The sequence below is a fragment of the Haliotis cracherodii genome, unplaced genomic scaffold (genome assembly GCF_022045235.1).
Source record: "Haliotis cracherodii isolate W230 unplaced genomic scaffold, xgHalCrac1.p SCAF_9, whole genome shotgun sequence".
Lineage (NCBI taxonomy): Eukaryota > Metazoa > Mollusca > Gastropoda > Lepetellida > Haliotidae > Haliotis > Haliotis cracherodii.
In genome coordinates, this window is record NW_027266343.1 from 49,302,634 (window position 1) to 49,324,653 (window position 22,020).

Consider the following 22,020-nt stretch of genomic DNA (forward strand, 5'->3'; position numbering starts at 1 on the left):
GCGGCGTAAAACTATACTCACTCACTCATGTGATATCTAGTTGATGTCAATGTATTTGCTGACAGTGTATTCGAATCCTGGATTCTCTATAACTATAACCCTTGGTTTGACTCATACCGGTGCCTGTGAGCTTCACCACGATGATGGGCGGGCTGCGGTCTCTTTAGTAGTTCATCCTCATGTGACTAAAACACAGAAGTGTTAAATCCTACTCACTCACTTTCACAACAGACTTTTGTCAGATGTGCACTCTACTAATAACAACTTAACCTGATTTACAAAGAGCTTTTCTTCGTTTTAACGTTTATTCACGTGTTTGTTATCTGGGTGAATAATTTGTTTGTTTGTTGTGTAACGCCGCAGCAGCAATATTCCAGCTTCATGACGGCGGTCTGTAAATAATCGAGTCTGGACCAGACAATCTAGTGATTGATATCATGAGCGTCGATCTACGTATTGGGATTCGAAGACACCCAATCAGACAAGTCACCGAGCCTGACAACCCGACCCATTTAGTCGCCTCTTACCAGCATAGGTTGCTGGAATCCGGAATCTTACCCGGAATCCACATGGGGCGAATCAGTTAATAGAACCTTAACGCCGATCCGTTTGTCGCCACTTACGACAAGGATCCCGGACTTGTCTGTCACGTGACCACCTTCCTTAGTGACAGATACTACTGGTTGGAGTAGATGCGTTGTCATGGATACAGAACTGTAAGTAAAGCGTATTTTCTGAGAAGAGTTTGTACATGTATATACATAATATAGTAAATGTTGCATAGTACCATCTTGTAAATACGAGGGGCGTTCAATAAGTTTTGCAACTTCAATATAAGACCAAGTCGCAGAATATCTTTTGCACTTTTATTTTTCAATATAATCTCCATTCACCTCAATACACTTATTCCATTTGTCCTTCAAGCTTTTAATACCACAATTCTTTCATTACATTAGCATAATACTGTCCATTGATTGTAGTTTTTGGTGGCATGTAATCAATCAGTAATATGCCCCTTGCATCACAATATATGGTGGCCATTACCTTGCCAGCCGATGGTTGAGTGCGAAACTTGCCCTGAGGCCGAGAATTGGGGGGCTTCCATTGCATGGATTGGAATTTAGTTTCTGGGTCCCAGTGGTGGAACCATGTTTCATCACCTGTCACAAGACGAGAAAGAAATCCGGCTTCGTCAGCAGTATAGAGATCCAGGAGGTCTCGACAACTTTCAGTTCTCTGATGGCGATCTTGAGCTCTGAGGTTTCTAGGTACCCATCTTGCAGATACCTTGGACATACCAAGATGCTCATGAATAATGGTTACAACAGTTCCAACCGATATTTGAAATTCCCTAGACGTTCAGACAAAATTCTTCGTTCTATAGCAGCAATGATTTCCGGTTGGGTGACATCTGAAGGCCTGCCTGACCTTGGGTCATCGTCTATGGACTCCCTACCCCTTTTAAACTGTAGAGACCAACGGCAAACTGTGGAATAGTCAGGAGCATCCTTACCCATCACTTTACACATGCGATCATGGATTTCTTTTGCTTTGCATCCCTCCTTGGTAAGGAACTTTATTACAGCGCGTTGTTCATGTCTGAGAGAATCCATGATTGTGACCACCCCTAGGTGAATGAAGCCATCACATCTAACTTATTGTTGTATCAAGAACTTGTTATGACACGTGTCAACCTGATGTTATGACTAGTGTCACACCTGCCACAAGTTGACATTTTTTGTGTAAACACAAAATGCCCAAGTTGCAAAACTTATTGAACGCCCTCGTATTACCAAAATTCGTTCAAATATATTGTCATTGCATGGAAAACAAAATTACAAATAGTGTTATGTATGTGCTGAACAGTTGGTGCTGTAAATAGAAGCAGCATGTCATGTGTACATACAGCAATCGAACAGAATTACCGTATTTGACGTATTAAGAGCCCAGGGCTCTCTCAAAATTAGAAACAAGGGGCTCTTATTAGAATATTATTGAAGGATAAATTTCGTGGTTTATGCTGACAGCCTTATATGTTTATATACGACAAATATATTTTTCCAGAATTTAATTGCCCACAATTGAGGGTGCATATAACACACGAGTTCGTATTATACGCGAATAAATAAGTCTTGTGTACATTGATCAATCGGAAGGGGTGCTAATTGGGATTGTTCACTAGCCAATATATTAGCAAATATCGCCGTGGGCGCTTATTACGTCGAATACGGTAAAACCCATTCTCAAAACATACATAAGTCAGTGTTGTGGTGTTTCCTTAACCACCATGATGAGCGATGTGAAAGTTCGCACATGCTCTAGTCTGTTCGATGAACGCAAATGTCACATGACAGATCATTTACATACGTCTTTCTGACTCACATCGCTTACAACCACGTGATGTACTGACGATGTCGATCCTTCTGTATAAACTGTCCAGCCAAAGAGAGTGATGGTGACTCTAAATAAGCGAGTCTCGGACAGGGCGAGCCAGTGACTGGCACACATTCAGCCATTGTGACACATAGGTGCATTCGTGGGATCTGGTACGAGCGTGGATTTGACTTTACCCTTGACGTGTACGAGCGTGAATTTGACTTTACCCTTGAGATGTACGAGCGTGAATCTGACTTTACTGGAGGTGTACGAGCGTGAATTTGACTTTACCCTTGACGTGTACGAGCGTGAATCTGACTTTTCATTTAGGTGTACGGGCGTGAATTTGCCTTTACCCTTGACGTGTACGAGCGTGAATCTGACTTTACCCTTAAGTGTACGAGCGTGAATCTGACTTTACTCTTAAGCTGTACCAGTGAAATAAACGATTCTGTTAAGGAGTATATGCGTGAATCTTGCTTACTGTGTATATATTTCCTCTTCAAGGCGTATGAACGTGAATCTGGATTTCCTGGTCTTCATAAGGTGTTCATATGTGAATCTGACTTTCCTCTTAAAGGGTGTACATGCGTGAACCAGTCAGTGGTGTTTGTGCGAGAATTAGGTTTTCTTCATAAAACTGCACATACGTGAATCTAGCTTTCTTCATAAAGGTGTATATATACAGGAACCTAGATTTACAAAGGAAGAACATATGCGTACTTGTTGTCTACTAGTCAAGATGATGGATTGGACATGTAAAAATACCTGACAAGGACTATTCCTCTTGATTTGTGAGATAAAATACAAAATCGGTTATGTGAAAAACATTTTATTACAGGATAAGAAACTAAGAAATGTTTGGCACAGGCAAATGATACACATGTACACATAAAAAGACTAAATAAGTTATTATACAAGTAGTGTGTAGCAGGAAACTTTTAATCTCATTATTATAAACGTATCTGATGTGTAATAAAACCCAGTTAACATGTCCTTACTGTCTATCAACACCAGTCAACACAGCAGTGCTACCATGGTTACTGCAACCATAGCAACCAATCTTCACTGTAGCCTTAGGCACAAGCATGCAACCCTAGAGTATCAGTTCAAGTCATATTGTCCCAACAACTTGCATCATCTTGGGACAAAGTATTTAACATGACACAATTAGTTCAAAACATGATTACAAATTCTGTGTTCATACCTTGTGAGCAAATCAACATGAACAAGTCGAAGGCTATCTTACTTTCCTTTAATGATGCCATTATGGCCAGGCAAAAATATGTTGGTTTTGGGGATTGTTGTTATACTGCACAAAAGAAGTTAAACAACAACTGATTCTTTCATATTACCATAGGAAACATAAAATAATCAGGTGGTCCTTAACGTCTCTTGAGTCCTATATTTTTGTGAAAATGCTTATGGTATATTTTTGTGAAAACGTTTTACAAGGTTATTTCACTGGTTAATATATGCCATCAATATCAGTTTGTCTTGTTAAAAACACAACCTGGATGGTAATTCAGTGATTGATATTAAGTATGGTCATGTAGGTACAAAAAACATTCACCCCGTCAAATCACCCAGAGCTATTACCACTCAATCCTCATGGGACAAGCATAGGTCACTAAGACCTGTTGTTATCCCGGAATCCCCATGGGGCCTATAACAAGATATTAAGTTGGTCTGATCTTGTTCCTCTTCCATTTATGACATTATATAATATTTTATACATCAAACAAGACACATATATTGGATTTGGACGACAACTGTCACTAAACTTTTACTCTTACAATTTTGCGATATTTAAAATATTTGAACAATCTTAAAGGCCTGGATTTATAGACTGCAACAAAACAGGATGTGAAAATATCCATTGGCAGAGGTCTTGGATTGTTATTAACATTTATGATACATAAAACAATTTGTAAGTCTAAACACCAGTACATGATCAGGCTCTTTTTCAATCAAACCTGTCAAAAAGGTTTCCTTTGAAGAATAAATTCATAAACCACAATGTTGAGCTCACTAAGCAAATAAAAACATGCACAGATACACTTGTAAAAAACACCATGACCAGATAATGCCACATTTTATGTCATGAAACAAACACACTGACCAATGAATCTTACACTCACTCACACATTCACACATGGACCAGAAAATACTGGAATTATCAGCTTCAGTTATTATGATGTCCTGCTGGTGAATTCCTTGTCTCCAAGAACTCGCCATTCTGTCCCAGTAAGGACATTGGTGTAACAGTTATATTTTTATTTGTATTTCAAAACATGAATACAAATGATCATTTTCCTGTTAGATGTAATTTTTGGGTTATAGCTTCAGATGACATTTGCATCTGACAACAAATAATTTGTCCATTAATTCGGGCAAATTTCACCAAGAAGATACACTGATGGGTCCACACAAGGATGTGCATGGTTCATTGATGCTGCCTTTCTAAGCCTGATAAAACATGGTTCTGTGTGTTACTGAAAGAACAGAACTCTTCACTACTCACAGTATACAAGACATTCAACAAAGTCTTTCTGTTATGGGCAACATTCAACATGTCTTTCTGTTATGGGCAACATTCAACATGTCTTTCTGTTACTGGCAACATTCAACATGTCTTTCTGTTACTGGCAACATTCAACATGTCTTTCTGTTACTGGCAACATTCAACATGTCTTTCTGTTATGGGCAACATTCAACATGTCTTTCTGTTATGGGCAACATTCAACATGTCTTTCTGTTACTGGCAACATTCAACATGTCTTTCTGTTATGGGCAACATTCAACATGTCTTTCTGTTACTGGCAACATTCAACATGTCTTTCTGTTACTGGCAACATTCAACATGTCTTTCTGTTACTGGCAACATTCAACATGTCTTTCTGTTACTGGCAACATTCAACATGTCTTTCTGTTATGGGCAACATTCAACATGTCTTTCTGTTATGGGCAACATTCAACATGTCTTTCTGTTACTGGCAACATTCAACATGTCTTTCTGTTATGGGCAACATTCAACATGTCTTTCTTTTATTGACAACATTCAACATGTCTTTCTGTTACGGGCAACATTCAACATGTCTTTCAACTTACCAAGGTTTTAGGTAGCATTCATCAGATGTTATACTACCATGGTTATGTGTAGCATTCAACATGTTTCCAAAAATTATCAATGAAACAAGTAGCATTATTTCCAACAAGTAATATTTAGCGTGTTTCAAATTATCATAATCACAGCTAGCAAATTTAACAAGTCTTTCTGTAGACAAGGATGTCTTAAAGATTACAGGTAGCATCAACATGTCCTTTTGTTTACAGGTATAAAATAAACTTACCGTTTGATACCTATAATATATTATGTGGTATCAAACACAAAAGGGTGAGGTTTCAAATTCCTCATTCCAAAAAGCCAATCAACGATGACTTCCCTCAAACTTCACAACACATTAGGTTTCTCTCCCTTCTATCATGAGATGAAACGCAAAGTCTGTTAATAAGTGATGTGGCACTTGTTGAGTAGGCTGCTATTGCAATAACTTCTTTAAGTGGCATTTAGAAGTTGGCATGATGAACAAGGGATATAGTTTCATGGATATACAACCTCTGTATAACAATGACTGCCATGTTTCTGTGTAGATATTGCAAATAATTTCCGTGAGTGGTGAGTAATGTGGTTTTACGCCGTTTTTAGCAATATTCCAGCAATATCACGGCGGGGGACACCAGCAATTGGTTTCACACATTGTACTCATGTCGGGAATCGAACCTGTGTCTTCGGCATGACAAGCGAACGCTTAAACCACTAGGCTACCAGACTGACTCAATAATTTCTGTGTCAACTTGTCATCATCATTATTGCAGGAATAAAATTATACATGGACTATTGAATTAGTTCTAGTCCACGTGTAACATTGCTAGCCCTGGGATAACAAGCCAGGTGGTTTTCAATGCTTGGGACTCTCCCATGATGCCCTGTTGATATTAATGACATATATCGAGGGGTGGTGGTAACACACAATATGCCACTCTATGGAAATATTGACAATGAATTTATTTCATGTGCTGGACTGATTGATGCAACAGCGCATCATAGTTTTTAAGTGAGTGAGGTTTAATGCGCTTTTGACATTATTTCCTTTCAATTACAATGAGTCAGCTTAATGTGTGAGGTAAGCCCAAAGAATGATGCCACAATACTGAAACTCTCATGAACAGGTCTGGTGCTGACAAGCCAAACCTCATGACCAGGGTCATTGAAATCTGGCAAAACTAAGGGATGTAACTCTGCATAGTCGCCTAGTCGCCTTTTACGGCAAGCATGGGTTGCTGAAAACCTATTCTACACCCAATCTTCATGGGTCCCCTGTATCAACACACCATACTCATATCATTATTATTCGTTAGAACATGACTCAGGCATACTGGCAGTCTAAGTTTGATGAAAGTTAGATAACTAAAAGTTACGATATGAAGATCTCAATTGGAGAAATGCATCACTCCATGAAGGACAGTCAAACAGGAAATCATTTTTTTTATGAACATGTCTCTGAGCATGCTGAGTGGAATTTCATTCCTTGATCCCCACTTGTGATGAAGATGATACAAATTGACATCACATCAGCGCCAAAAATTGAACTGTGTACCGAAAAGAATAGTTATTGCTTGGCACTGGTAATACACAAGAATCACTTGTTGAGGTATGTGATAACATTCATGTCAGTACAGTTAAAATACTTTTGATCTTGAGTGTCCTTGATCTTCCTGAAGTGCCATGTGACAAATCTTGACCATACTTCTTGGCATCTTCCTGAGGCAAGGGTGTTAACTGACCATAAAAGGCCAATTTCCACCCGTGTCAAACTACGCTGGAATTCCGGAGATACATTTTGGGAGGACTAACGAGTCCTTGCATTGTCCAATCAAAATCGGGTAACGAACAAGACATCTGGTTTGCAAAGAAAGATAGATTTCAACATGCAGATCTTAGTCCATTGCAGAATTTGCAAAGCATGTGTACTGTCAACTGGGCATCGACAGATTTTTGCAAATCTTTCCAAGTTCTTAATCAATGATTAAATCACCTCACGGGGTAAAACCCGGTTTATAACAAAATAGATCTTGATTATCGATCAGATCATCTTCCTTTGCGCCACCATCTTGTTTAAAGCAAATGCATCTGATATGAGAGATGGAATCTGATTGGTCAACAGGGACATTGATCGATGCTATGATCGATACTGGAAATTCCAGCCTGGTACAACAAGGGTGAAAACTGGACTTTCATAGTCAGTTAACGCCCTTGCCTCAGGAAGATGACCTCTTGGACTACCAGGCGTTGTTAACAACCGACCCGTCCTGGTCCCGCTGACTGTAACTACAATACCTTAACATAGACCTACAGGTCCCGTGAGGTTAGCTCTTGGGTCACTAAATATTAGTTCTAACACTAGAGTTATAATGCGGACCCCTTGATTTTAATGCTAGTATTATTGTATGAAGCTTGATTGCTTCATGAAACCAGACACAGGCAAGGTTATGTTGGTTTCAGTATGTGATTCTCCTTGCGAGAACTTCAATGGAATTTGAATGTCCACTATGTCATCGACAGAACAATAACCACTGCATGATGAGAACATAGACAAAAAGCACGATGTCTGTAAATGTCAAGAAATGCTGGTCCAACATATTTTTTTGTTTCATGAGCCTACCTTAAGTTAAAAAATAACAAAATAATAATGCCAAGTTGGACAAAAAATATGCTTCTTTGGGAGATCATTCTGTGTGGTTTTCAATGTTTTAATGCCAATAGGAAATTAAATCCAATCAAACCAAAAACAGTTTTCCAATACTTCCTGCCTCCTGAATCTTGGCATGAATCTTTATGAATGAAAATATATTGGGCCGGCCTGATTGAAAGATAACAATTACCTTGCCTGTGCACTGAAAAGACAACCCTTAAAGCAGACATTAGCCACACTCTACAGACTGGGGGAGTAAAAATATAACACTTCTTATACCATGGAATGAGCAGAATTAGCCTGAATCCAAAACACCTAAAACACAGGAGATGAGGACACTTTTGAGTCATCGAGCACACTCCCGCTGTCTGTTCCATTCTCACATGTGGTCTTTCTAGCAGGGGCTCTACAGTGACTTGGACTAGCAGACTTTGTCCTACTCACATTCGGAATACTTGGCCCTAATCTCTGGCTTCCTGTAGGACTTTCACGTGACCTTGACCTCACACCCTGACCTGGCCTTGACCTCACTCGTTGAGGTCTTGACCTTTCACCTTTGACTTCTGCTGCTGAAGTACCAGTAACAGTGGTTGTTTTAGCTGGCTGTCGAATTCTTGGAGATGGGGACCCTGCCCTGGCACTCGATCCACTTGTTTCCCCCATTTCGGCTTTCCGCGACCTTGCAGCTTGGGCCTCAGCTCGTGAATGCGGCCTCCGAGCAACGGTAACATTTGAACTGTTTGTATTAAGACTAGCCTCTCGTTTCACAGTGGGCTTACCAACTTCATGACTGCCTGGTTTGCTAGTTGAAGGCTCTACTTGCTCTATTTCTTTTTCTAAAATATTGTTCACAAATGAAAAGGCATCTTTTGATTGACCGCTGTCCGAGTCTTTCTTTGTGGTCTCTCCAGTAGAACCTTGTGTCTGTCCCTGTTGAGGGGTTTCTAGTTGGGCACTCTCATCAGCACCATCCGACTTCGCTTTCCTCGACCGGGTCCGCTGCACCCGTCCTCCGCTTGCATCAACGTCCATGCTGTCATTATTAAAAGGCTGTAAGATTGCACTATCAACTCTGATTTCCTGCTCCTTCTCTTCCAGGTCAAGCAAGCAGATTTCGGGACTTCGTTTTGTGGCCTCGGGCCGATCTGTTTCATCATCTGTAACAAGAGGGATTGAGTGAGTAGCGTTAATAACACTTTCAACCATTAGGCCAGAAATATCATTCGTCACCACTCACCCCTTTCCGTAACCTGCAAGAAGACTCGTCCCTCTATCCATGAATGTTATGTGCAAAATATGACAAACCCCTCAAAATATGCGTAAGACTACAAGTACTTCAGTCAAAGAATCTCTCATGAATAATTTTAAATTTTACTTGTGTCTTCCATCTAAAAATATACCTAAGATACAGTTAAATGTGTTCAATCATACAGTATAAATTCTGAAAGTCCCAATGTGTTTTAATAGCATCTGGATGATATATGTCATGGGGTAAATATATGTGAATCATTATTCAACAAGTTGACAATTCTTTTAACAATGCCCGTTTGTGCCTAGTCAGTTCCCAGTTGCAAAAATGGCCATTAGAGAGGCATGAATAGCAATTCGACTTGTCACGAAATAACACGAGTTGGTCACAAATGTAGCACATGTGAGTTTCTTGATCACAAATTGAGACGAGCTCAGTCAATCTTTTGTTGGAACATCTACAAAATGAACATGTGTCGTGTCAAATGCAATAGATGTTGTCATACATTATTTGGGACAATGCACCAATATGATGTTGCTACTGTATGAAATTGTGGTGTATGGGTGTACAGGAATATGTGTCATCAGCCACTTCCCCACAAAAAAGACAATGAAAAAAATGGGTGTTCACTCAAATGAAGCAAGTAGTAAAAATTATAATCAGCATGATTGAACAGTGAGTGAGTGAGTGAGTGAGTGAGTGAGTGAGTGAGTGTGTTGGGTTTATTTGAACAGAATTATATAGTTATATTAGTTATATATATGTTGGAGGAAAAAAATTGCTTGATTGGCATTACTTAGAAGTTGACGGATGACAAGGTAGACACAATTTTATGGATAACAACATCGCTTTTTACAGTATTAAAGAAGTTGTTATCCATAAAATTGTGTCTACCATGTGCCAGAAATAATGCAGGTCTCAGACATTTACCACTTCGGTGCTGACAAACCTAGAAACATAATAAACATAATAAAGTGCGAACTGGGTACCGAACCCACAATCATTGGTTTCTGGCATGCCCAAGGGACGCAACTCTGCAAAGTGACTCGCGGCAAATACTGAAAAATAAGGTCCCCAATATCTGTATCTGTATTGCATATCAGGTCCGAAAAATATCTTCAATAGAATGTACTTGCCTTCAATGCTGATCTGCCTGGGTCTGCGGCTGGTCTCGCTGATACTGACTCTCAGTCTGTGTTCACTACGACCTGTGTTCAGCTTGAAGGCCTGGGCTGCCACTGGGCTGACAGGGGAGACAACTTCTGCTGGCGTGGGACTTGGGGGTTTCTGTGCAGCTTTTCTCTCCGCTTTCATCTTCTCCTCTTGTTCCAGGAGTCGGTATGACATCAGTTTGACTTCTTCCTCCAGAGTTGACAGGCTCTCCTCACTCTTCTCCACCTCCTGCGAAAGCCCCTGTGGAAGGGGGAAGGATATGAAAGAGATAAGTTTGGTTTTGTTGAAGTAGTTTTTGTCTCCTGCTCCATACAATCCATTCTTATCATATGGGCCTATTACCCTTGTATCATGATGATCAGCAAATGAGTAGACAGAAATGAATTATACTCGAGAAAGACTTCCAAGCAGTGGCAAAATTCACGGTCTAAGAAGCAGCATTTGATCCTTCATCATAAACTGCGAATACTTCATCATCCAGGTTATCATAGTGATTGAATTCTAAAGTCACTAGGTGGGGAGGGTGGGTGGTGGTGGGGGAGGGAGGGGGTGGTGGTGGTTAAAAGAGGGAGGCGGAGGAGAAAGAGGAGATACAACAACAATCCACACAATGTGAGGAGGGGGACATACCTGTAGTCTTGTGTGGAGGCTTGTAGACATTCCCTGAATCTTGTTGATCTCCAACATGGCACCAGAACCAGACACAAACTCACTCCTATGTACAGGAAACAACAGATGATATGTTACCCTCACAACTTATCATGTGGATTGTCAGTTACATCTGTTAGAATGTTTTCCACATGCAGGGTTTTACTGGATGTATACATAACATTGCTTCCTCCACACCAAGTACCTACATTGTATGTAAATTGAGAATGGACGCAATTAATATGCACTGCAAGACCCACTAGAAGCAAAAATATATATCTGTATGTTTGTTTGTTGTTTAACAGGGCACTCAGCAATATTCCATCTACATGATGGCAGAATGTCTGTATGAATCCCCAAAATGAATTGAAGCAGATGCATGTTGAATAAAGGTTTTAGATCCATTCACTTTCAAGTGAGTGAGTGAGTGAGTTGGGTTTAACGCCGCTTTTAACAGTATTCCAGTTATATCGCGGCATGTTAGCTTAATGTGGGAGGAAAGCCCGAAGTGATGCAGGTCTGAGATCACTTTCAAGAATATTAACCATATGTCATCCAAAATGCCCCTAAGATCACCGGAAGAAACTAATGTTTTTAGTCCACTAGTCCTTATAGTGATAACATATAGCAAAACCCTTATAAACGGCAAATTTCTACTTGTCCTTATGATACCTTAACTATTGGGCAGTTTGGAAAGGACTACAGGACTAGTGCCAACTTCTTACACTGAAGTATATTCAAGATTGTTTTCAAATTTGGTATTGATATACAAGAATATACCAGCAAGTGAGGATGAAATCATGAATGTGTCCAAATGGAATTTGATCAGATCAGATATGCATGACACTTCAAACTGTCTATGTCTGGTCTATGTCCAAACAAGTTTCACTTCACACCAGGAGAGCTATAAACTATAATCAACTCTTGGAAGTCATGCAACCCGCCTGTAGGTGACATGATTACCATCAGACCCACTCATAGTTTGAGTGAAAGAGTGAGTCCGACTTAATGCAGCTTTATCATGTATATTTCAGCATTTCAGTCATAAGGCGTTTAAGCACAGAGTTGGATGAAGGCCTAAACTCAATCACCTAGTAGAGTGAGTGAGTTGGGTTTAACGCCCCTTTGAACAGTATTCCAGTTATATCGTGGCGTGTCAGCTTAATGTGGGTGGAAAGCCAAAAATGAAGCAGGTCTCGGCATTTACCACTTTGGTAAAAACCCATGAGTGAGTGAGTTGGGTTTAACGCCGCTTTTAACAGTATTCCAGTTCTATCGCGGCGTGTCAGCTTAATGTGGGAGGAAAGCCCGAAGTGATGCAGGTCTCAGACGTTTACCACTTCGGTGAAACCAACGAGCACAGGTATGGTGCTGACAAACCTAGAAACATAATACGGGCGAACCGGGATTCGAACCCACAATCATAGGTTTCTGGCGTGCCTAAGGGATGCAACTCTGCACAGTGAATCGCGGCGCCTTAGACGACAAGCATTACCTGTACACCCTTATACCATGTTTTGAAATACGTAGGAATATGTATCACAATACATTCCGAAAATACCGGCATACTGCATTTTTCAAAATCACGCATATTTTTATCTTGTTGGCAAATAATATGTTATAATGTGTCTATTCTGGATGCTTTGTGACCAAAGCAACATTCATCAAAATGGTCAACGACTACAAAGTAGTAACAAATGTGGGGGAGGGGGAAATGCCTGATGTATTGGTCCATTTGGGTTATTTTTATTCAGGTCTTATTCATAACAAATTAAAAATGAAAAGAACACATGCAAATTATCAGATACATTGAGGTACGAACTGCAATACAAAAATAATTATTGCAATAAATTGCAAAATGAAGTCAGGCCAATACCCATGACTTGTACCCTGTGCACAAAATCAAATATCGAAATGTACTTCCTTAGGTCCTCTCGAAATATACTGTGAACTATATCAAATGTGTTGGTTGGTTGGTTTGTTGTTTAATGCTGCACTCAGCAATATTCCAGCTATATGACGGCAGTCTGTAAATAATCGAGTCTGGACCAGACAATCCAGTGATTAATATCATGAGCATCGATCCACGCAATTGGGATCGATGACATGCATCAACCAAGTCAGCAAGCCTGACCACCCGATCCCTTTAGTCGCCTTTTACGACAAGCATAATCACTTTTTACGGCAAGCATGGGTTGCTGAAGACCTATTCTACCCCGGAATCTTCACGTGTCATATCAAATGTGTGTTTACTGGTCACACTAGTATTTGGGGAGGGGGTCTTACTGGAACTGGTTAATAACTGTGGTGAGAGAGCCCCCCTGGGGGTTGACGGTCAGGTTGCCTCGAGTCTTGTACTCTGTGTGCGTGGTGTCTCCCAAGTTGATCACTCTCATCGCAACCTTCTGGAATTTACTGTAACAGAACAGGTGCTTGAGATCACTTTTTTATCATCAGATTGTTTGTTTGTTTGTTGTTTAACGCAGCACTCAGCAATATTCCAGATATATGACGGCTGTATGTAAATAATCGAGTCTGGACCAGACAATCCAGTGATTGACATCATGAGCATCAATCTACGCAATGTGGATACGATGACATGCATCATCCAAGTCAGTAAGCCTGACCACCTGATCCTGTTAGCACCTCTTATGATAAGCATAGTCGCCTGTTACGGCAAAAATGGGTTGCTGAAGACCTATTCTACCCCGGATCTTCACATGGTCTTTTATTATCAATATAGGCAAGACCTAATGTATGCTGTAATCAAACCAACTGCACAATAAAGTCCTCAGTAATACAGTAATCAAAGTAACCGGAGCAACAACAGGTGTCACTAATGGGTCTTCAGAAAAAAGTAAGGCTGGCTAAAATTTTCGATGGGAAGAAATATTAACAATTAACGATATGAAATTGTTGTCAGCTGTAATAACTTACATAAACTATAGTAATGATATAATAGTTAGATTTACTAAACAGACTTGTCATTGTCAACTCCAGTTCAAATGACATAAAGACAAAAATAGCCATCCAATCCAATGAGACTGTTCTTTCATGATAGAAACAAGTGGGAGATATCCCACATCTGGACTCACATACATCCAGAAACGTCTTGTGGTGTCAGGACTTTAGACGTTATCTTCTCCCATCCCACCTGCTAAGTTTTTGATACAAGAGATGAAGGTGGTGATTGAGTCCAAAGGATACAACGACATAGAAAGAATAATTCGGGATGAGTGAGTGAGTGAGTATGGTTTTACGCCGATCTTAGCAATATTCCAGCAATTTCATGGCGGGGGACACCAGAAATGGGCTTCACACATTGTACCCATGTCGGAAATCAAACCCGGGTCTTTGGCGTTACGAGCGAACGCTTTAACCACTAAGCTACCTGTGGATGAAAGTCGACTTACCCATTGTGGTTACGAAGTAGGGCGTGATCGAAAGTGTGGGTGGCCTTATTGTAGGACAGGGAGGCGGAGCACAGGAGGAAGAGAAAGTTGCTGTCTTCCTGCACTGGCAGACTCTCAATCAAGTTACGATGCAGGTTAGTTTCTCTCAGTGACGGACGTAGGGTTGAATTCCGGCGAAACTTGTACCAACCAATCAAATCCTGGAACAAAAGCAGTCAATTTATTTTAAAATTACTTCAATGTTTTGTGTTTATGGAGGCATAAATACTGGTGTGCAAACTGTGTAAATCTGCATAGCGAATTTACTCAAAGTGTGCAGATTGAGGTTTAGGTTTACGCCCCAACAAACGCAGAAAAACATTTAAAGTCAATTCTCATAAATAAACATAATTCACAGTTTGCTTATTTAATCATTAATACAAAAATCATTCACATCAATACGAAATCTCTCAACATTGACTCAACACAGATCTGATGTCACCCCATTACGGGTCACATCAAAATAATCTTTCATGAACATTGATCGACCAATGAAATTACTAACATGAAGTTGACACTAGACAATCAGAAAGCAGTTTTCTCGGGCTTTACGGTGTTTGTTTAAAGCTTGTGACTTTATATTTAATGAAAATTTGAAAATTGAACAAAACAAAATTCTTGAATGTCTAATAGATGGTCGATACTAAAGGGCAGTTTCACACCAGCTATCGAAAGTCTTGTTTCAAATCTGTACCCCTTTGAAGCGAGAGATAGTCCTCCCGTAGCTGTCATTCAAAAAACCCTGTGTAAACAATATCGAGGTTGCATGGTAAGAAAACACATTCTGACTGTCACTTTTCCGATCTGGAGAGTGATGTTCTGATTGGTCAAATGAAAGACCATTCTGACATGACCCGTAATGGGATGTCCTTAGATTTATTTTAGCTATATCAAGAACTAGGATCACAGTGACACAGTATGAGGGCAGGTGACACAATATGAGGGCTGGTGACACAATATGAGGGCTGGTGACACAATATGAGGGCAGATGACACAATATGAGGGCTGGTGACACAATATGAGGGCAGATGACACAGTATGAGGGCAGGTGACACAATATGAGGGCAGGTGACACAGTATGAGGGCTGGTGACACAGTATGAGGGCTGGTGACACAATATGAGGGCAAGTGACACAGTATGAGGGCTGGTGACACAGTATGAGGGCAGGTGACACAATATGAGGGCTGGTGACACAGTATGAGGGCAGGTGACACAGTATGAAGGCAGGTGACACAATATGAGGGCTGGTGACACAATATGAGGGCAAGTGACACAGTATGAGGGCTGGTGACACAGTATGAGGGCAGGTGACACAATATGAGGGCAGGTGACAGTACGAGAGTAGGTGACACAATATGAAGGCTGGTGACACAATATGAGGGCTGGTGTCACAATATGAGGGCAGGTGACACAATATGAGGGCAGGTGACACAGTATGAGGGCAGGTGACACAATATGAGGGCAGGTGACACAGTATCAGGGCAGGTGACACAGTATGAGGGCAGGTGACACAATATGAGGGCAGGTGACAGTACGAGAGTAGGTGACACAATATGAGGGCAGGTGACACAGTATGAGGGCAGGTGACACAATATGAGGGCAAGTGACACAGTATGAGGGCTGGTGACACAGTATGAGGGCAGGTGACACAATATGAGGGCAGGTGACACAGTATGAGGGCAGGTGACACAATATGAGGGCAGGTGACACAATATGAGGGCAAGTGACACAGTATGAGGGCTGGTGACACAGTATGAGGGCTGGTGACACAGTATGAGGGCAGGTGACACAATATGAGGGCAGGTGACAGTACGAGAGTAGGTGACACAATATGAAGGCTGGTGACACAATATGAGGGCTGGTGTCACAATGTGAGGGCAGGTGACACAATATGAGGGCAGGTGACACAGTATGAGGGCAGGTTACACAATATGAGGGTAGGTGACACAGTATGAGGGCAAGTGACACAGTATGAGGGTAGGTGGCACAGTATGAGGGCAGGTGACACAGTATGAGGGTAGGTGACACAGTATGAGGGTAGGTGACACAGTATGAGGGTAGGTGACACAGTATGAGGGTAAGTGACACAGTATAGGGTAGGTGACACATTATGAGGGCAGGTGACACAATTCGAGGGCAGGTGACACAGTATGAGGGTAGGTGACACAATATGAGGGCAGGTGACACAGTATGAGGGCAGGTGACACAATATGAGGGCAGGTGACACATTATGAGGGCAGGTGACACAATATGAGGGCAGGTGACAGTACGAGAGTAGGTGACACAATATGAAGGCTGGTGACACAATATGAGGGCTGGTGTCACAATATGAGGGCAGGTGACACAATATGAGGGCAGGTGACACAGTATGAGGGCTGGTGACACAATATGAGGGTAGGTGACACAGTATGAGGGCAAGTGACACAGTATGAGGGTAGGTGGCACAGTATGAGGGCAGGTGACACAGTATGAGGGTAGGTGACACAGTATGAGGGTAGGTGACACAGTATGAGGGTAGGTGACACAGTATAGGGTAGGTGACACATTATGAGGGCAGGTGACACAATACGAGGGCAGGTGACACAGTATGAGGGTAGGTGACACAATATGAGGGCAGGTGACACAGTATGAGGGCAGGTGACACAATATGAGGGCAGGTGACACATTAGGAGGGCAGGTGACACAATATGAGGGCAGGTGACACAGTATGAGGGTAGGTGACACAGTATGAGGGTAGGTGACACAGTATGAGGGTAAGTGACACAGTATGGGTAGGTGACACATTATGAGGGCAGGTGACACAATACGAGGGCAGGTGACACAGTATGAGGGTAGGTGACACAATATGAGGGCAGGTGACACAGTATGAGGGCAGGTGACACAATATGAGGGCAGGTGACACATTATGAGGGCAGGTGACACAATATGAGGGCAGGTGACACAGTATGAGGGTAGGTGACACAATATGAGGGCAGGTGACACAGTATGAGGGAGGTGACACAGTATGAGGGCAGGTGACACAGTATGGGGGCAGGTGACACAGTATGAGGGCTGGTGACACAGTATGAGGGCAGGTGACACAATATGAGGGTAGGTGACACAATATGAGGGCAGGTGACACAGTATGAGGGCAGGTGACACAATATGAGGGCAGGTGACACAGTATGAGGGCAGGTGACACAGTATGAGGGCTGGTGACACAGTATGAGGGCAGGTGACACAGTATGAGGGTAGGTGACACAGTATGAGGGCAGGTGACACAATATGAGGTTAGGTGACAGTATAAGGGCAAGTGACACAATATGAGGGTAGGTGACACAATATGAGGGCAGGTGACACAGTATGAGGGCAGGTGACACAGTATGAGGGCAGGTGACACAGTATGAGGGCAGGTGACACAGTATGAGGGTAGGTGACACAGTATCAGGGCAAGTGACACAATATGAGGGTAGGTGACACAGTATGAGGGCAGGTGACACAGTATGAGGGCTGGTGTCACAATATGAGGGCAGGTGACACAGTATGAGGGCTGGTGACACAGTATGAGGGCAGGTGACACAATATGAGGGCTGGTGACACAATATGAAGGCAGGTGACACAATATTAGGGCAGGTGACACAATATGAAGGCAGGTGACACAATAATTGGCTTCACAATTTTACCCATGTGGGGATTTGAACTCAGTCCTCATTGTGATGAGTGAACATTTTAACCATATGATTACTCCACCACCCCATTCTATATGGATTATACCTTCTTACCTGGTGTTTGCCCTGCAAGAGCGTTATTGCTTTGGTCGGATCCACTCGTCCGGCTGAGTTGTAAAGTCGGTCCTCATTGGGCCAAGGCAAGTAGGAATAGACATCTGTGCAACAACAAGGTAAGATGAGAGAGGGCACACATCTTAATACATATACAGAGTCATTAGCATCCTTCTTAACCTGTTCATTGCAAGATACACGTTTTGCATCAAGTGAATGAAGTGAGGGAGTATGATTTTACACCACTTAATATTCCAGCATGGGCTTCACACACATTGTACCCATGTGTGGATTTGAACCTGGGTCTTTGAAGTGATGAGCGAACACTTTAAACCACTAGGCTACCCCACTACCTCTGTGCATGATTAGACAGTATTGATTTTATATTTATACCATAAACATCCAGCATTTTGAGCTGGCGATTAGGTGCCTCACTCTGGCAGTGTGGGTTTGATTCCCGGGAAGGACTCAAACCAAAAAAGTACAAGAATCTGTACTTTACAAAGAAAGTGTTATCCCAAATATAACATTTGTTACATTTGACCACTTTCTAAATGGCATTGTGTTCATAATCTATGATATTTCCAATTACTAAATTGATAGAAATCTTACATATGACAGTTTCCACTTTGCAGTTGCTGATCTGGGAGTCACTAATCTTATCTTGAACATGGTTGACAATCTTCCCTAAAAGATAACCTTCCTGAAAAAAAAAACAACAATACATGTGTTTATTCCCTCTATATTGCATGCATAGCATATGCCATTTGAACAAACATTTGGCAGGGTTATGGAATTCAAAGTCAAGAAACAAGAAACCACCCCACCACACAAACTAGTTAAAATAGTCATGGGGTCAGAGGAAAAGGTTACCATGGTTACTTGGGCTTAAAAACAAGGCCACTGGGATAATCAGAACAAAGAAGAGTTTGATGCAATGGCTTACAAAATGACTTTTCTTATCACAGTATCAAAATATTTTCATGTACATTCTAAGTAGTTGTCCCTTTAAACCTCTAAAAATAATATTATCAGCTAATGTGTGCATTTTTTCATAAGAAGAATTAATGAAAGCAGAATTAATGAGAGCACTGTGCTTTGGATAATAAATATAAATACCACTGTCAAGTGTTGCAATGCTTTGTTTGTTTGTTGTTTAATGCTGCACTCCACAATGTTACAGCTATTTGACAGCAGTCTGTTATTAATCAAATCTGGACCAGACAAACAAGTGATTGACATCATGAGCATCGATCTATGCAATTGGGATATGATGACATGCATCAACCAAGTCAGGGAGCCTGATCAGCCGATCCTGTTAGTTGCCTTGCTATGACAAGGATGAGTTGCTAAAGACCAATTCTAATCCGGATCTTCATAATGCAATACTAATGGACATGCAAGGAACATTTTCAAACCCTAGTATCTGTAATCTCGAAATTAATTGGTAGTTTTCTTGATAAGCCAGACATCAATTTCAGTAAGACCCGATTCAGTAATGCCAAAAAAGCCTGAAAATTCTTAACTGAAACACAATGACATTTGCCTCGCAACCTAGAAAATAACAAATTATGAATCTGAGTAGGCCTACACATATTCAGCGAAAGAGACAATAATCTATATTATTTGATATTCAAATGCAGTAATTGTACATCATAAAGCTCTGAAAAGCAATGTACTGGGCAATGTTAGACACAGACACTAGTCTGTTAGTCCCAAGACTAGTGAACATCTGGAAGCAATTACTTGTGTTACCCATGATCAAAAATGTTATTAGTCAACATTGAAATGTGGAATATTTTGCATTTGTCCATGGTGGCTACCCCTGACCATTTATTTTACTATTATAGGATGCAGCCATGTGTGAACAATGTTATTTGATTTATTATATGGTTTGGAACACACTAGCGTTTCCATAAAGTATGATCTGATCAATGTTTTATCTGCTACGATGACTCAGTGTCACACCTCCCGTAATATTGACGACATACATGTCTTCAGCATAACAAAATACGTAGTTTCATTGAGAGGGTAATAAACTAGTATTAACTATTATCCCAATGTGTTGTTGACCTGTGGCCTGTATGGAATATAAACTGCATGTCATCACCATGATTCACATTATTTCAGTTCTAAATATAGGATAACTTACATCTACATTTCTACTTTGCTAAATACATTGAAATTACAGAAAAATCGGCATTACGAGTATGTTTACTTAATGGATACATTACTACTGGTGGTATGCAGTATTATTAAACAGAAGTCATGTTCATACTTGATCCCCGGGACTGTTTATTTGATCGTAGAAGAGGGAAGACAAAACAGTCCCACTGACACTCGCCGCCATTTTCCCCCCGACTGATTCTACTTCCGGTTTCATTGCATTAGCCAGTCAGAACTTCGACAGCTACACATACATATCTCTGAGTGTATGCTTCGATTTAAAGTCGGGCGTAGTTGTCCGAGAGGATCCGAATGTATTACCGAGTGCCTTTCTGTTTACAGGAAGTAAAAGTGACGTACTTCTATCAATGTCAGAACTACTATGAAATGCTTGATATTTGCTGAAATTATCTTGTACGCAGAAGCCGTAATAGTTTCTATGTTTCATACGTCCACATGACAATCACATAGAATCTGCTGTTTATATCAAACGTATACGCAATCGAAGTTAGGAATCAACGATGAGAATCGGGGCTATAGAAGAGTAGAGTGCTGTATCGTCCAACAGAAACACCAACCCCCTATAAACCGAAGCATGTCCTAAATCGGTATAAGGTCAAATGTATTGGTTATAGTATTAAACCAAGACCTATTCACGTTTGAACTGAAATCCAGCTCTCACAATGAATAGATATATACACTGATCTTACTCCGAGAGAAATACTGAAAAGTTTGTTAATTTGGCACTGGACACAACCCCTATCCTCGGTTTAATGTATGCCAGGGAAGCTCAAGACCTGAAAATTTAATAGCAAACGTTGCCTGCTCTATATACATAGTTTTATGAAAACTATTAATTCGTTTATGAGTTATAAGTTCCGAAAACGAATATAAACAACATTTGAAAGAAGGTTAATCAGTTTTCACCTTGAAAACGCACATTCTAAAAATTAATTATAACAAAAAGACTTGTTGGGTAATTGTCTTATTTTTTTATGCAAAGTTAATTATGTAACAGCTTCTGAATTAAGCACTACTCTCATTGAACATATGCCCGGCATGTTGTCTTGGAAACGCAAACAATATTATGTAAATTTAAAAAATGTATAACAAAAGGTACAAGATCAGCACTTGCCTAATGTGTAAGCACAGATGAAAACAATAGTGATGCTCCTGAAATGATCCCACGATTCAGTCCGATTTTCTGTAAAGGAAACGCAAAATAACCCAAACAGCTAAAGGTTCTTTCAGCACTTTAATTTTGTGAATTTAAAGTTCCATGTTATATGCTCCACAAAACTCTACCCTATACAGCTGCCGTAATTCTTATAATAAGCGCCGGTAAAACCAACGCAATGAAGAGACACCGAGGAGGAACTTTTGAAACAAGAAAAAAAACCAAAAAAAACCAAAAAAACTTGATTCAAAATAAGGCCAA

General features: G+C 40.8%; 1 protein-coding gene across 1 annotated transcript; it reads right to left on the reverse strand.

The window, feature by feature from the left end:
- Positions 1–3,219: 3,219 nt before the first annotated feature.
- Positions 3,220–20,766, reverse strand: LOC139452194 (BRISC complex subunit Abraxas 2-like). Its single transcript, XM_071233567.1, has 8 exons — positions 20,695–20,766; positions 19,029–19,119; positions 18,417–18,520; positions 14,616–14,815; positions 13,489–13,617; positions 11,185–11,269; positions 10,518–10,794; positions 3,220–9,289 (listed from the first exon to the last, which is right to left on the reverse strand). Exons 1-8 carry the CDS (start codon positions 20,764–20,766, stop codon positions 8,448–8,450), a joined length of 1,800 nt encoding a protein of 599 aa, XP_071089668.1. The 3' UTR covers positions 3,220–8,447.
- Between the last annotated feature and the right edge of the window lie 1,254 nt (positions 20,767–22,020).